Consider the following 18,208-nt stretch of genomic DNA (forward strand, 5'->3'; position numbering starts at 1 on the left):
CGTTTTGTGCGGCAGCTTTCTCTTTCGGCTGATCCAGCTCTGCTTTCATCCAACTCACAACTCCCTTAATTGAGAACTAAACAAATCCTGATTCAGACTTCAGCATTCCATATATGAACTCAAACCACATAGGAGCTCAAAATAAATGTCTTCAAGGACCACCTCAAGGACAACATGAGACATTTGTCCTTGTTTCAACACCAAATTGAACAATATTCAGTCGTTCCCTACTCACAACATTAGGTATGGTGCTCCACTGCTCTCTAGCTAGGTTTATCCTATATAAGTATCACAACCAAAACTCATTCTTGCACTCAGAATGTCTCACAAGCTACTGATGCAAATCAGAGCACTTCACACTCTTGCGACATCTACTATGTAATCAGACCACCCAGGAAATGCTTTATGTCTGGCAAAGAGTGTGGACATTGCTATATAAATACCAATGCAATACAATCATATCTGGGATCAAATCAATGCACCAAATGTTGGCAGACCCTCCTCTGATGTCCATTGGCCATATATATTAGAGTTTCCTGAAACTGGTACGTAAATTGTTACATAGATATGATTAAAGACCGGGCTCGCTAGCCACCTGTAAATAGCTCTCCAGTATGCAACCCAGATTATTAAATTATAAGCTTTTTCTTGGTTAAAATAATAAATATCTACAAACACTGAAAAGCGTCCATTTGAGATGAAAATGTTTTCAGGACTCATAAACTGATGTTTGGAGAAAAACTGCAACTGAATTTTCAGTTGAATTTCCAATAGACATATTCCAACCGTTAAATTGGGCCAGGATAAACATATATTATGTTGGTGCCAATATACCCTTCAGCATGCAGGTGCTCTACAAATCCACATGTTATGTTACATGTAAATCTAATATGTGAGTGATAAATCATGTGGCATTGGGTAGACTTATTACATTTGAGCCTGGGGATTATGCTATGACTATTATGTATTACCCACGTAGAGACACGACACATTGACAAAGCCTTTTTGCATTACTGCTGGTAGCCCCGGCTGGTTCATTGAGGAGATCACTGTTGATAGTTTTGAATTGTGTCCCTGCCAATGTAATCTTGCCTGATGTAGTCACAATTACACCACTAGTGATATTACTAACTCTGGAAGATTTTCCTTAGCAAAGGTAGCTCTTACTACAGAAATTGTTGGAGACCCCTTACAGGCCATCATATATCAGAGCCCTGGAGGCAAGGACCATAAAACTCTGACTATGAAACAGGGTTTGTCCCATGAAACATTTTTTCATTTGCAACTGTCTAAAAATCAACAGGACACTATAAAAGTTATTCGCACTTAATTCATTTTTGCAACTCATTCATTCACAAAGTACTACTGTAAGATAGCAGTTTTCGGAAGCATGCTTCCCTTCAGTTGGAATGAGTTTAATTTTCCTTCATGGCTGTTAAAGATGGAACGTTATACTGGTTTCCTGTATGTACCAAGTGACGTACGTTTGATGCCAGACGGTGCTGGCACGTGAGGCAGACACTGGCCCCAACACACCTTTCTTTTGGCTTGCACCACTGTCTCCCTGAACAGTGGACCAATTGAATATCACAAAATACTCAAACCAAGGTCTAGTCTTCATTGCTCTACACCATCAATGATCACATACGATGTGAGTGTGTAACACAACTAAGTACATTACAGCAATACATATGAACAACCACCGCAGAGAAAGGAACACAGAAAAACAAATTACTGTTGATTTTTTTTTTTTTAAGTAATTCTAGTTTGTAACTTTTTAGATGCTAATAAACTGTGATGGGCGAACGAGTACAAAATGTGTCCGTTCTTATGCGCAGCCCATGTGTAGCTCGGGTCCACAGTGTAGCAGACACTGGTCAAGTACAGTAACCTTCCACAGGTATGTTTTTTTGCATATCAGAGATGTTAGGTGCTGCAAGATTCGAGGTATTGTAACATCAACAACACTGACATAACATAATGTGTATTTGCAGACTGAAGGTTGTTTGATGTTTGCCAACTTAATGAATACCACAGAATAGGTCAACATTAAAATCAGTCACATACGCGGGTGTCTGTAGTAGACAAAGAGTAAATAACAAAAAATACCTGCCATGCAAATATCACGTAAAGCCTCCAAAACACAATGTTGCAATAGCAAGACTGAACACACAAATTGGATTTATTGTACAACCCCACACTAAACTTTCCACCCACATCACACCTACAGGCAAAGAACAACATATACTTCGGCAGAAACACTCACTGGATATGGACTGAAAAGTTGGTGGAAAAAAGAAGCATTGGCGCAGAACGACTTACCACTTCAAATCTCTGCCCTTTTTGTATTTCAGCGTCAGGATCATTTCAAGGCATAGGAAAATGTTGAGCAGACCCAGGAGCCAGTAGGTTTTATCCTTCTTGACTTCCGTCACCCTCCACACGGCAAGCAGCGAGTGCAGCATGAAGAGAAACCTGGTAACGATTGCATTTAAAAACACTATGAGCAGCATGATGCTCCCTCTGTTTGTCTCTGCCACAAACTTGACTGCTTCTGCGTGAGTTTTGCTTCAATGCAGCGTGAGGCTGCGCGTGAGTTTTGTTTCCCTTCAGAGCGAGGTTGTGGGACTTAGCTGCTCCTGCCTGAGTTTGGTTTCCCTGCAGCGCGAGGCTGTGGGACTTAGCTGCTGTTGCGTGAGTCGTGCTTCCCTTTAGCGCAAGACTGTGGGACTTAGCTGCTCCTTTTGCTTCCCTGCAGCGCGAGGCTGTGGGACTTTGCTGCTCCCGGGCGCGTTTTACTTCCCTGCAGCGCGTGGCTGCTTGAAGCCCTGGAAAGCTGCGGCGGGCACACTGTGCAGCGCTGCCTCGGTTCGCTTTTGCCTCTAGTTCACAGTCTGTAAAGTGTCCCAAGACAGTATAAAAACGCCCCTCCCCAAACTTCCTGGAAAGGCTTTTTTTTATCAAACTCAGACGGTGGAACAGCAGTCCCAGCACAGAAGTTAACGTGGGCTGCACTGACCGATAGTGAAAAACGTTTTGTATGGAACTGCACGACCGGAGTCTGCCAAGCAGACAGTAGTTGAGTATATATTCGTAGTTTAACTCGTTAACTGCTGAGCCTTTGGTTCCTGTTGTATTATGGTCATAACATTATGAATGAAGCAAGTTGAGTTTAAAATAGGACTTTATTAAGAATTAACTCCAAGGAAAGAAAACGCACAATGCAGCAAGATCTCCAAAGAAGCTGTTGTCCAATCCGATTTCCAAGTCAGAATGGACAGGACAGCAGCAGCACCAAGGAGATGGAACATAGAATACAGAATCTTAAAAGGAATGAAAGTTAAAGGGATACAACATCTCCCTTCGTTAAACATAAAAACAAAATAAAGAAAAATGAAAAATGCAAGTGGAGTAAATGAACAAAATCAATACAAATAATAATCATTACATTTGGCAGGAATAACCACATTTCTCCTTCTAATAACTGAAGATGAATCTAAAATTAAAGACTTATCATTATGAACATTAGTACAATCATTTGTGCAATTCTCAGAAACATCTTGGTGACTACAATTTGGAATGACTTCAGAATTAGGTTGAAAGGAACTAAAAGAATTAGAATTATGTGGAAGTTGTTGAACAACACAACTCTGATCAGATACAGATTTCCCACAATCCCAGAATGAACAATCCAAAAATTCTCTGTTACGCATTTTCTTAGCAATAAAATCCTTCTGAAAAGGTTACATTTTCACAACTGCACTTTTGTTCCACCATCCACAAATTTTTAACATGACTGAAGAATGAGTGACTCTTAAAATTTGTTGAGGAGCAGAATACTTTGATTAACCTTTATTGTTTTTTTTAGTTTTTTTTAACAATGACCCAATCACCATCAAAAAATTCTTTCTGTACCTTAAGAGGAATTTTAGTACAAGGTTTGTATCTTTTCTCAACATTTTTTCTAACACAATCATCCACGGAACTGTGAACATTCATTCTAACCTCCCTGGACAATGAGTCCAAATTGTTATCAAAAACATGATCTAAAATAGTTTTTGAATCTCTACCTTTCAATAAAAAGAAAGGAGAGAAACCTGAAATGGAATGTGGGGTGTTGAGATAACTCCAAACTTTCTTTTTTATATGTTTATGGACATCTAATACAGAAGATAAAGCTGTCTGAATACCTTCTTTAAAAAATGTGTTTGATCTCTGACTAAACCATTAGCAGCTGGAAAATACAAAGGTGTTTTCTCATGCTTAATACCGTATTTGTTTTGAAAATCCACCATTTTCTTGGAAGTAAAATGTGTACCATTGTCGGACACTAACTTTTTGGAAAATCCTTCAGTACAAAAAATGTTTTCCAAACCATTTATCACAATATCAGTGGCGGGAAAAGAAGCAAAATCATAAACAATCCATTTAGAATAATAATCAGTTAGCACAATAAGATATTTCATGTCACTACTGATGGAGCAAGGTTTCATACGTAAAGAGACTTGCTTGGACTCAGTCCTCTCGAAATAACCTTTAATGTATTAATCAATATGTTTGTCATACTAATATTTACACTACACCACATTTTTAGTATCTAGGGGAAGCTTACCTATGTGCTTTTACTAACAGTAACTCGAGTGACCTGATATAGCCGCCGAAAACGCGGGATCTTTACTACGCATGCGTCTGCCACACTCACGTGGTGTGATGTACCTCTGCTTTAGTGGGAATTCTTTGCAGCTGCACACTAGTATTAAAGATGGCTGCTTCATTGTTAACATACTAAAGCACCTGCTGCTGCTTCAACTAGCTCATATTTGGGCCTGGACAAGGGATTGTAACACCATATTAAAACTCATACTATGCATGTGCCAGAATTTCAAGAGTCCTCAAGCCATGGCATTGAACCTGTGACAGTGATAGTCTTGCCTGCGATGCGCCTGGGAAAGTAACCCCGTGAACTCTCCAGAGGAAGAAGAAAATACAAATTGTTATAAAATTGTATATCTTTTGCTACAGTAATGCTGGTTGGAATAAAATCATGGAAAAGTAAATTATGCGCGGGAACATGGATCTAAATTACTGAATGGAAATGATCTCATACTGGTATGGTGTGATGACCTCTCCTCGCTTTCTGACCAATCAAATCAAGGGAATGCACATGTTAGCTAGTTAGATTGTTCGACTTGTCCCAATAGCTGACCTGTCACTAACCCAACGCACGCTATAGGAGATCGAGAGCAAAGGTGCTAGAGGAGCACTCAAATCGATAATTGCTGAAGGAGAAGAATCAATAACCCAATCGGGGTCTGACTGTTAGCCGCAGAGAGGGGTGTGACGCTGGCCTTGCATTTAGCTGAGGGTCCTGACCTGCATCTGTCCTGTCCTGTTCATCACCTATCCTGAGCTGCACCTGTCCTGTTCTGTTGACAGCTGAAACTCTGGGGAGTTCTGTCCCTTTGTCCTAGCCCGTGGCCAGGGTTGGTCTTCACACCATTCTAGGTAAATATGCATCTGTGTGGGTATGTCATTGAATCGTTTCCCTTTCTCACCCTTCCGAGGTATCAATGTCCATAAGAAATCTCGGAATATTTCTACATATCATTGTATTAGTAGTTATTTTCCTAATTGAAATGGTTTTAACCGCTGTTTTATGGACTCTGACTTTTAAATCTTTGCATAGATAAAGTGTTTGCACTTTTCCTTCGAGTCTGTGGTTATTTTATGCATGTTAATGTTATTTTCTACTTATTATTCTAACACCCTATTTGATCCCTTAGGATTCTAGGTACAGTTGACAAGGATTGGTAAGTCAAGGTATATAGGTATAATTCCTAAACGTGAATAATATCCTGATAGGCAGAGTTATCTGTTCAAAGTGTGTATGTTTATGGGCCTAGGTGAGTATGGTAATTGGGCAGGTGACTCTGCGCGCTATCACTACTCAAAACATTATAAGGTCCTGAAAAATCTATAGCTTTTTTTTCCCAAGGTTGATCTGGCAAAATATTAGTAGAAGTAGAAACTTTACTGTTTTTCCAATGCTTATGAGATACTAAGCATTCAGGACACTTATTAATGAATTGTTTCATAAAAATATCCATATCTGGCCACCAATAAAATTTTCGAAGTAATGTTTTAGTTCCTGACATACCTGGATGACCAATATGAGCAGTTTTCACCAAAGATTCAATACGCTTAAATGGTGGAACAAATAAACCATTTGTAGTGATTATGTTATTCTCCACGCTTACTTCAGAAGAAACTTGTTGAAAAGGAACTAAACACTTTCCTAAATTTCTTACTAGTGGCCAACCATTAATGACATATTTGATGACTTTGTTAAGCACATCATCAGTTTTATAATATTCAATCCAATCCTTCTCAGAAATGACTCCAATAGTGTATTCTGAAGCATCAATGGCAGAAACAATACATTTATCATCATCATGCTCACAGATGTCAGAAGTGTCTTTGAGGTGTAAATGAGATAAACAATCTGCCCTAAAATTAGCTCCACCAGATATATGTTTGATCTCAAAATTGTATTCCTGCAATCTTGATATGTGCCTTACTAATCAAGATGATGCCAGACCTGTACCATTACCACTCATTAAATATATCAAAGGCTTGTGATCAGTTAGTAAATCAAAGGAATTACCCCATAAATAGCTCTTGAACTTTTCAACGGCCCATGCACAAGCAAGTGCTCCTCTTTCGATTGTGCTGTAATTAGACTCAGCTTTACTTAATGTTTGTGAAAAGAATGCAATAGTATTTTCTTTGCCTTTATGAGATGGAGTGAGTACACCTCCAAGTCCGATTGAACTTGCATCCACAGTAACAGTGCATTTTAAACCGCATGTAAATGGTTGTAAGGCAGGAGCATTTTTAATCATGTCCTTAATGTTTTTAAAAGCATCTTCATGATCTTGTTTCCAAACAAACTTTTCACTTTTGCAAGTTAAACATCTAAGAGGCTCAACACACAAAGCATATCCATGCACAAAACGTGCATAGTATCCACTGAGCCATAAAAAAGACCTAAGAGAATCCTTATCTACAGGTGCTGGAGCATTAGTGATTGCATCAATCACATTTTTCTTTGGTTTGATACCTTCTCTAGTGTTGGAATGTCCTAAATATTCAATTTCATTCACGAGAAAACGACATTTATCTTTGGAGACTGTCAAGCCGTTGTCATGTAAAATCTCAAGAACTTTATCTAGGATACTATTGTGTTCGTCAATACCTTTACCAAATACCAAGATATCATCTTGGAAAGCCTGTACTCCTTTGATGTCTCCAAATAATGAATCTATTAGTTTCTGAAAAACGCTAGCTGCAGAAGCTAATCCGAATGGAAGTCTCATATATTTGAAAGCACCAAAAGGAGTAACAAACGTGGTTAAGTCTTGGGATTTTTCAGAAAGAGACACTTGATGATCCGCTGACTTTACATCAATAAGTGAAAAATGAGTAGCTTGTCCAATTGCCATTAGCATTTCTTGAATAAGAGGTAAAGTGTGGCAATCAACCAAAATATTCTTATTCAAGGAGCGTAAGTCAGCACATAAATGCAAATTTCCATTTTTTTTAGCTAAAACAACCACTGAAACCCACTCAGAAGAGTCAGTAGGTTTGATAATTTTTTCCTTACAGAGACCCTCCAAAAGATCCATTAACACTGAGTGGTACACTTCTAACTTTATGTTTTATAGGTAGTGCACCTTTTTTTCAGTTTCATGTCATGTACTACTCCTTTGACGCAACCAATTTTGTCTTCAAAAACATATTTGTACTTGTTGAGAATTTCATCTAATTGATATGAATTATTATTATTAGTACATACATCGACTGTTGATATGGGCATATCACCAAGAATTATGGGAGTATCACTTCCTGGTTTAAGCATGATGCCCATTTTACCTAGATCAAGCCAACCAATAATATCACAACCTTTTTTTGCTACATAAACCTTGGTGGTTATAGATCTGCCCAACAGATTTACTGTTTCATTAAAATAACCTACCATATCTATGTCCTGTCCGCCAAACGCCTTAGGATTTATGTCTAAAATAAAAAGTTCATTAGGAAAAGCATTTTTGTAATAGGTTACATCAGACAGTATAGTAATTGGTGATCCTGAATCAGCCATAACCTCTAAATTAACATTTCCAATGCAGGCTTCAAGTTCTTCTATAGTATTAACACTCATGGAAGAAGAACTTTTGTTCTTGATATTAGTCCTGCAAGCGCTTTCAAAATGTCCTTGCTTCTTGCACTTGGAACATCTTCTGCCGAGAGCAGGACAAATTGGATTATTTCCTATGTGTGTTTTAGAACCACATTGTTAGAAATGGGATTTCCGGTTGGCTAAGACTTGCGCCAAAGCAAGGCAGAAACCACCACTCTAGTCAGGGCAAGGGAGTTACACGCCAAAGATAACCCCTGCTCACCCTCTAGGTAATGTGATGCAAGCAGTAAGGCTGATCCCGGAGCCAATGTAGGTTAAGTATTTGCGCACGCACCCAGCAACAACACCCAAGGCCCACCACAAAGGAAACTCCACACAAGGTTATATATAAAAATAGCCTTTGTATTATACCAAACACATTAGATAAGAAACATACACTTTACAATGTGCCATAGGCATGGGCAGAATTTACAGGGGATTATGTACATAGGACAGGGCCACATGGGCCACTGTCAGGAATAAGCACTTTTAGAACTAGCACTTGGTAGAATTAGCACTTTGTAGGAATAACACTTAGCACATAGAACATATAATAACTGTAGCACCAAATTGCAAATGTAGCACACAACCAGTAACCACTGGTAAAAGGTAAGTACCTACTACGCAATCCTAACCACCTTAGGCATATATCACGCAGGGAACCATGAACACACTAGTATAACCCATACTAGATAAAACAACCTCCCAAGCATAAACATATGTCTAGAGGTATCAGAACACAGGGTGCGCCAAACATACTACACACAGTACATTTCCTAACACCCAAAAAGCAATAGCACATGAATCATAACAGCACATAAATCACATTACGTTCCAGGTTGCGCCACTGCGCCAAACCTAAACATAGCAGCTGCCCACTACTTGCTTGGCAGCTGAGGACAAGAACAGGGCCTAAACGCTGCAGCTGGCACTAAGTGCTGCGCAGCTGGGGAAGGCCAAAGTAGGGGCGAAAGAGTGTGACTCACTCCTGAATCCAGAGAACAATTCTCTAGAAAGAAAGACCTAAACGGTGCAGCTGCCCACTACTTGCTGGGCAGCTGGGAACTCAAAACTGCGACAGCGGGCCCTCACTGGCCCTTAGGAACAAAGGCTGCGCAATAGGTTGGAGCTCTCTGGCTCTGAATGAACAACAGTGCCCTTAGGAGCCTCGTGGGCTCTACAACAATAATGCCACCACACTGGGGGAGCGGCCTGCTGCCAACCGGGGCCGCTCTACCCTCTAAAATGCCCCCCAACAATGTGGGTGTGGGAGCCTCTCGGGCTCTAAACAACAATGTGCCCGGGAAGAACAATGCCCCCTTTGGTGGAGCCTCGTGGGCTCTAGAAACAAAATGCCCCCATAACAATGATGGAGCCCCCTGGTGCTCTGAATGCTCACTACATGCCCCCGGGGGCCTTTTGTAGCCCTGCCTGGGCTCGGTACAAACGGTACGGCGGCCCACTGTCATCCGGGGTCGCCCTAAATGCACTCCTGACTCTGTGCCATACTTGGGCCCCAACACATGCCCGGAGCCCCCAGGAAACTCACCGGGTCGGGGCTTGATTGCAGGTGGCGGTCTCACCTCTCCTCAGGTGTGGCGGTAGCGCTTTGCGGGGCTGTCTCACCCCATGAGAGCCCCGCCTTCACAAGGCGCCTGGCCCGCTTTCCCCGGTCCCCCATCTCGGGACCGGGACTCTTCACCTGGAGCCCCCAAGGCTCTGGGACTCCTTGCAGCCACTCGGGGAGGCGGGGTAGGCTCCCGGCCTCCCCACCGAGCACCAGCTTCATCCCGCCGGTGGCTGCATCTCCGGTCTCCCTCTCGACACGGGAGACCGGCAAGGCGGCCAATCACAGCGAGGCGGCGGGCGGGACTTCCTTGCAAAACCGGAAGTCCCGCCGAGTCAGGCACTGCGGTGCCTGACTTCCTATGTTTGCAGCGCGAGGGCCGCGGCGGTGGTTTAACGGGGCACAGAGAGGGGTAGGCACCCTCGAAATTCAAAACAAATGTAGAAGCGGGGTGGGCACCCGCTAAGGAGCACATAAACGGGGTGGGCACCCGTAATTAAGAATAAAGTAAAAAATGAAGACGCAGGGTGGGCACCTGCGCACTCGGGGCATACAAAGGGCAGGAGCGCTTCCTCCGAGGGAAAACGACAGCGCTCTGTCCAGAAATGGAAAATTAAGCGCTCTCAAGGCACTGGGGGCACAGACAGTACTAGGGCCCTAAGGAATGACCCCTTAAGCAACCAGGGCCCCAGCAACAAGGTCCTCCTATGCATTCCTATGGGATGGCAGGCCAATCTCACAACATGCACTCAGTGAGCGCACGCACTTTACACTGCGCCACAGTGCTAAAGCGTGCAAAGACCAGAAATCATTATACTGATGTAACATTAAAAGGCAAAAAATGCAGGGGTGAACCTGCCAGAAGGGCCAAGTCCAACACAGCCCCCTTCCAGCCAAAATGCACGGCAGACCAATCACCACTGTGATGGACTTCCCTGCTTTGGGCGATAGAACACGGACGCAGGCCCGCACTGCAGGGACACCCTCCGGTTCTACGCCATGTTGTTCCAAAACAAGCATACATTAAAAAAAAATCAGGCCCAACCAGGCTACCCCACCGGTACTCCTTAGTTGTCCACGGCAAGGACCAGACCATAGGCCACCCAGATACCACTGGTCCTTGCCAATCCACAGAGTGGGGGGTAGTAACCCCTGGCATACAATAGCCATTCTCCACCCTCCTTCTCAGTGTAGTTCCAAACGACCACTGATCCTTCAACCTAGGGTCCGGACTCCGCACCCTCAGGCTGACCAGAGGTCACGGGCAAGAATGCCCCACCCTACCTCTACTTCTGGGGTTGCGCACTCTCCCAGGAGAAGCACCCTCCAGAACACACCTCTCCCACCAGTTCGGGACCTTACTGCCTCAGCAGCAGTGACAGCGGTCAGACCAGCCCAAGATGGTGTAGCGAGGCGTTGCACGTTGCGGTGCCCTGCCAGTCGTGTCGCAGGCTACGGTTCGCGGACAGCGTCGAGAAGGAGTCGGCGAGCGGCAGAGGCTGCACGGCTCGAGGCGGACGTTGCTCAGTGCGGTGCCTACAGGACACTGGGGTGGTCATGACGGCGTGGTCACAGCTCCCTTAACTGGTCTACCACCTGGAATCTAAATTCACCGGATGCACAGGGGTCAGACTCCATCTGACCCCCTTCCAGAGTTCTGCACCCTCCCAACTGGAGTGGTACCCCTAGAAGACAAACCGGCCAGGACACTGGCTACAGTCGCCCTGCCGTCCAGGACAGGCAAACACCTGAACCTGGCTCCCCAACCTAGGGACGCTACCCTTTGGTTAGATGCCTGGCGCACCAGGACTTCTACAAGTTGAAAATAAAGTCTAAGACTATCTCTTCTCCTTCAGCAGCAAGGCAACCACTGCAGGCCAATCCTCCAGGTCAGGGACAGTACTCCTCCATACAGCTTACCCGGTTCCTTCTCGTCAGGCAGAAGTTTCTTCTTGTAACTTCAGGACACTACTTACAGTTGCCCTTACGTCCAGATCCGGAACCACCGGCTATTGGCTCGTCCAACCGAGGGACGTACCCTTTGGTCAGGTTCCTGGCGCACCAGGACTTCCTTGAGGGTGACACATAACTAATGTGTCATGTAGCAAGTCTTCCTGTCACTCAGCACAGAAGTGGCTTCACCATGGTCACTCCCCAGTGACACAGCCCTTCCAGCTGGCCCCTGACCCACTGGTTCTTCCACTGGGGAGGTCTCCCCCTCGCACCCCTCCATCTGCACTTCTGCACCCTCCCAACTGGAGCGGTACTGCCAGACACCAGAACTACTAGAACCCTGCTTACAGATGTTCCACGTTCTCCAAACACTCTGGGAGATCCTCCTCAAGTGGCCTATTAGTACAGCCTAGGCCCCCGACCTGATTTTCCCCTAAGAAACAATCCAGGCCCTGAGACTGGGTTTCGGGCACCTGGAGACACGCAGTCCCACCCACTCCTTCTCCTCTGAGACAGGACGTGAGCCCCTACACCAGGACCTAACTGGGCTACTCTGAACCTCTTCTACCACGCTGGGCTTGAAGACACCTCCGCCACTCCTTTTGGAATCACTTCTACCTCTATGTCTCTCTCTTCACAGAACCTTACACACTCTAACATACTGTATCTAAACAGACCACAGAAATCAAAAGCAGGCTCCATTTTGGTGGATGTTCTTGAGAAAAGTTTAGCCCAAGGAACCTAAGTGTCTGAGCTAAAACAGTAGTCCACACCAAAGTATTCAGCAAGCTCCCCATCCCAGAGAATTCACACCACTTGTATTCAGCAAGCTCCTTATTTCAGAGAACTCACACCACTTGTATTTAGCAAGCTCCTTATTTCAGAGAACTCACACCCATTTATTCAGCAAGCTCCCCATCACAGAGAACTCACACCCACGTCCAGTGCAACACACCATTCATCCACACACACCCCCCCCCAGATCGGTGAGACAGTTTCTACCGCCCCTGACTACACGCGACAGAGGTGCCATTACTCCGGGAACGGGACGGGGAACACATGCACTGGACACACTTTTGCTGCCACCACTGGATCCCACCCTTACTGGTGAATCCAGAAAACTCATACTCCACTTAGGGGATGATCTACCCTCCCGAGCTAGTGACACCTAACTCACAGTGCACAAGAAACACATTTCCAAAGAAATTACATTTTTAGAACCAACTTAAAAACAATAATCCCCTTCTATGTGACTATCTAAAATGCATTTTTGTAGTGGAGCCAGTTGTCGCTGTGCTACTGTGCAAGCACAAATCCGGATCCCTTCCACTGCCACCAATGTTAGAAATGGCGATTTCCGGTTGGCTAAGGCTTGCACCAAAGCAAGGCAGAAACCACCACTCTAGTCAGGGCAAGGGAGTTACACGCCAAAGATAACCCCTTCTCACCCTCTAGGTAACATGACACGAGCAGTAAGGCTGATCCCAGAGGCAATGCCACACAAGGTTATATATAAAAATAGCCTTTGTATTATACCAAACACATTAGATAAGAAACACACTCTTTACCATGTACCATAGGCACGGGCAGAATTTACAGGGGATTATGTACATGGGACAGGGCCACGTGGGCCACTGTCAGGAATAAGCACTTTTAGAACTAGCACTTGGTAGAATTAGCACTTTGTAGGAATAACGCTTAGCACATAGAACATATAATAACTGTAGCACCAAATAGTAAATGTAGCACACAACCAGTAACCACTGGTAAAAGGTAAGTACCTCTTACGCAATCCTAACCACCTTAGGCATATATCATGCAGGGAACCATGAACAAACGGCGGTGGCGGCATCTCCCGTCTCCCTCTCGACACGGGAGACCGGCAAGGCAACCAATCACAGCGCGGCGGCGGGAGGGATTTCCTTGCAAAACCTGAAGTCCCGCCCCGAGTCAGGCACTACGGTGCCTGACTTCCTATTTTTGCAGTGCGAGGGCCGCGGCGGTGGTTTAACGGGGCACAGAGAGGGGTAGGCACCCTCAAAATTCAAAACAAACATAGAAGCGGGGTGGGCACCCATTAAGGAGCACATAAACAGGGTGGGCACCCGTAATTAAGGATAAAGTAAAAAATGAATACGCAGGGAGGGCACCTGTGCACTCAGGGCATACAAAGGGCAGGAGCGCTTCCCTCCGAGGGAAAACATCAACGCTCTGTCCATAAATGAAAAATAAAGCGCTCTCAAGGCGCTGGGGGTACAGACAGCACCAGGGTTCTAAGGAATGACCCCTTAAGCAACCAGGGCCCCAGCAACAAGTCCTCCTAGGAGCAGAGGGCAGAGGGGTCCAAAAGAAGTCCTCCAGCATCCAGGACATCCAGGGGCTGGGACGGGCCCAGGGAGGCAAGCCTTCCCCTGGGCTCCAGCAGCAGCACGCCCCTGGTAGATTCAAGTCAGGAAACAAGAACATTTAACATGAGGTCACAGCCTCTTTTTATACACCAAATCCCTTTGTCTCTAGGGTGCAGGGTGGGGGGAAAACCAGATGCAGCTGGTTCTGGAGCACTTTGTTTTGTTCGTCCCCTCTCCCAATTCACAGGACAGGCTAGGGTCAGCAGTCGCACCACAGGGGGCGGAGCCAGCATAGTGGAGGGAAAGCCCAGCCCTATTCAGGTCCCAGGTGCAGCCCCTCCCTGCCATCAACATGCCGATATCCCCATTCACCACCTGGGCAGACCCATCCTGACTTCTGGAGCCAGGCACACCAGCCAGCTCCAGCCAATCACTAGCCAGACAGTCAATTCACATTTACTGCGCAGGCAGGCCAACTTCTAGATGTGGCACTTCCACACTAGACATATTAAAGCCGAACACATCATCGCACAGCATTTAATCACACGAGTCCGCACATACCAAACTCGACCCTGCACTCCCCACACATCAGGAACTACCATGGACACATACATTCCACATGCATTCCTATGGGAGGGCAGGCCAATCTCACAACGTGCACTCAGAGAGCGCACGCACTTTACACTGCGCCACAGTGCTAAAGTGCGCAAAGACCAGAAATCATTATACTGATGTAACATTAAAAGGCAAAAAGTTCTGGGATGAACCTGCCAGAAGGGCCAAGTCCAACACACATTGATAACATACAATATTTTTTTGTATGACAGTATTAGGTTTAGATCTCGTAGCTTCCAAAACCTTAGTCTTGTTTGAAACAGTACAAATGGACTCAGAATTGCTGTCAGATCCTGTGATCAATTTACTTGAAACTGATGAGCATTCAATGCTTATAGCAATGTCTAAAACTTCAGTTAAAGTTGGATTTCTACAAGCCAAAAGTCGTTCTTGTACTTTTCTTGAAAAACAATCGAAAACAAGATGATCACGCAGAAAAATATCCAACATTTCTCCAAACCCACATTTTGCAGCTAAAATGCCTAAATTAGAAATATAGTCGTCTATGCTTTCGTCAGCCAACTGGTTTCTTTTTTAAAACTATGTCTTTCAACCATAATATTAGTTTGTGCAATGAATCTTTTTTCAACCTCTTTTTAGCTTCTGTAAAAACATCCCAGGGTATACATTGCCCTGAAGAAGGTTCACTCTCTGGAATATTTTCAAATATCTCTCTTCCAGCATCTCCTAATAAACCATAAGGAACTGCTTTTTCTCTCTCATTAGAATATGATTTACCATCTATAGCAATGATGTAACTTTCAAAAGATTTATACCATTGTTGCCATTTTACTTGTGGTTTTCCTGGGTTTTGTAAAAAAGGATATGGTTGAATCTGATAAGCCATTTTGAGTCAAATCCAAAAAAAGCAAGAAGCACTGTCTTTATAAAAAATGAACAGTCATAGTAATAATATAATAGAATTAAATTAGTGAATCAGACAACCTTAAATATTTGGTGATGGTTTAGCGAAAAGTAGCTCCAAATAAAGGATGAGTGCTCAAAAACGGAGAAAAGGACAATCGGATAACAATGTTATTAAAACAAAAAGAATCCGATGAGTTGCATGCAGACGAGGCTATTTCAAATAAGTTGAAGAAGTTGCTAGACAATGAAATGAAAAGAAGATGACCGCCATGTAAGGTAACGTTGCGTGACCTAGTGTGATGACGCGCGTCGTCGGAATGTTTTCCTGAGAGTGCGTCTTAAAATTCTTCCGTCTCACGCGCAGGGCAGCAGAACATCAATGGCAGTACAAACAATGCGGGGATCAAACGGTTCTACAAACAGTCTTCAGAAACATTAAGAGAGGTAAAGTAATGTTACCGAATGTTTCTCGACCGTTGAAGAGACGATTTTTTATGATTTCTTTTTTGTATTCTTCTGCGTTAGACCGGGCCCTTTTTACAGGGTTATGCCCAAACATTTTGCCTACTTCCTCCTATTTTTCTAACCGCCTTATTGTTGAATTTAGGACTCTGAACACTTTACTACTGCTAACCAGTGCTAAAGTGCATATGCTCCCTGTCTAAATTATAGTGTTGATTGGTTTATCCATGATTGGCATATTTGGTTCTCGGATAAGTCTCTATTAAAGTGCACTAGGTGTGCCCAGGGCCTGTAAATCAAATGCTACTATTGGGCCTTGATGCTTGTTTCCGGTCCAGGGAAGACATGGCTTGGCAGTTCGGGCTGGACTGTTCCCACAAGGCACAGGGTCAGACTGATTGGATATGGCCATGTCTGAACTGGGGTGGCTGAGTGAGCTAAAGAATGGTGATGGATTAAACCCAGATCAGTTGACTGGGGGTGAGTGTTTGATTTGCTCAAACGCTCCGTCCATCATCCCCTTTTGTATCACTATTGGGCCTGCAGCATTGACTGTGCCACCCACACGAGTAGCCCTAGAAACATGTCTCAAACCTGCGACTGCAAGAGGAGATCCCAGATGATGAAGCATGCCACCTCGGTGGGTGATGGGATTCCGTCCTCTTTAAAGGGCTCCCCTCATTTTTAAATGGGAGGTATGAGGTTTTTTTAGGCTACTTATATAGCGCTCGAATCACCGAGAGGCATCTCGGCGCTTGCCTTGGGAACCCGTCCTGGCTTTTCCCAGTGAGATAACCCGTACTGGGTATCCCCCAGGTGAAAGCCAGGCATCCCGCCGCGGGGGGCCATTGTGGAGATTAAGCAAGCTTAAAGCCCAGAGTTGCAGAGTGTGAAACCGTGATTAGAGTAGGCACCGAAGTGAGAATTATCGAGTCCGCTGACCCTGGTCCACGACCCTGCCGCGTCGGGAATTGAACCCTGGTCCCAGGCCGTTCTCTGCTTCTGGGTCTGCCTGCTCTAACCAGTGAGCCACACTTCTCCACCTACTGTTTGTGCTCCTGAGCTTATTTGAGCTCAGATAGACCCGCGGATATTTTTCCCTTGGAAATGTAACCTGGTGATCTTAAAGTGAAAAAAATTCATGCATCGACTCAGCGGGTCCTGTTTTCTCAACGCATTGCTGCAAAAGATCGGTAATCCTGCACTGAAGCGCGGTTCCCACTTGAAGCAGCGACCACAGCTTTCACCACAAGCCCCAGCTCGCTGTCGGAGCGCATCAGAAGAATCAACATAGCGTGAGTTCCGAGTACTGGGTCACCGACGTCCGTGGCTCCTGCTCCGACTCTGATGCACAAGTAGCTTGCTGCTGAAGAATCAATGCAGTGCCTGCCTCACAGCTGTTAAATCAGCGCAGAATCTATATCGACAGAGGCGCATTGAATTAGCATGTTTATATTTTTGTCGCAACATCCCTCAATGTCCACTATTCATTAACACCGCACCGGAGTAAGGAACAGAGGCCAGTTGTCCGTAAACCGATGCATCACCTCCCCTGCCAGTGTGGAACCGATGCATCAACTCCCATATTTACTAAGGACTTGATGCATCACATTGCTTTTCCGGCACCTCACCTCCCCTACGTCTTGCACCAGCTTTGATTTTTGATGCATCTAAGGTACTTTGTGCTACAAGGAAAGCATCCATTGATTTCTATGTAATAAACATACCTGATCTTTTAAAAGTGATATTTATACTTGTATATGTTGGTGTTTTGTTGTTTTGGTCTTGTTTTATTCAGATAGATTGGCTATTCTCCTAACTGGTGTGGACTCCTTTTGTAGTGTTCTCACAGTGCTACTGTATGTGTGGGTACAAATACTTTAACATTACCTCTGAGATAAGCCTCAATGCATGCCAAACTACCAAGGGGGTGAGAAGGGGTTATCTTAGCTGTGTGACTCCCTCACACTGACTGGAGTGAGGGTCCTTACTTGAACAGGTTGCAAATCACTGCCAACTAAAGACCCCATTTCTAACAGTAAGCGCACACAGGTCTTGCGTTTTTCTTGCAAAATTAAAAGCTAGTTTGTGATGAAAGTGTACATCCTTCTTTTTGCAACTGCACCAATTTAGGCATTGATTTTCTAAAACTGGTTT

General features: G+C 44.5%; 1 protein-coding gene across 1 annotated transcript in view; it reads right to left on the reverse strand.

Annotated features, from left to right (window-relative positions):
- Nucleotides 1-2,864, reverse strand: part of TMEM26 (transmembrane protein 26) — a 443,778-nt gene extending 440,914 nt beyond the window's left edge. Inside the window, exon 1 of the mRNA XM_078640963.1 lies at nucleotides 2,323-2,864. Coding sequence (XP_078497089.1) covers nucleotides 2,323-2,513 — 191 coding nt within the window. The 5' untranslated portion in view covers nucleotides 2,514-2,864. The remainder of the gene's footprint in view (nucleotides 1-2,322) is intronic.
- Between the last annotated feature and the right edge of the window lie 15,344 nt (nucleotides 2,865-18,208).

This window comes from Lissotriton helveticus, chromosome 5_1 (genome assembly GCF_964261635.1).
Source record: "Lissotriton helveticus chromosome 5_1, aLisHel1.1, whole genome shotgun sequence".
Taxonomy (NCBI): domain Eukaryota; kingdom Metazoa; phylum Chordata; class Amphibia; order Caudata; family Salamandridae; genus Lissotriton; species Lissotriton helveticus.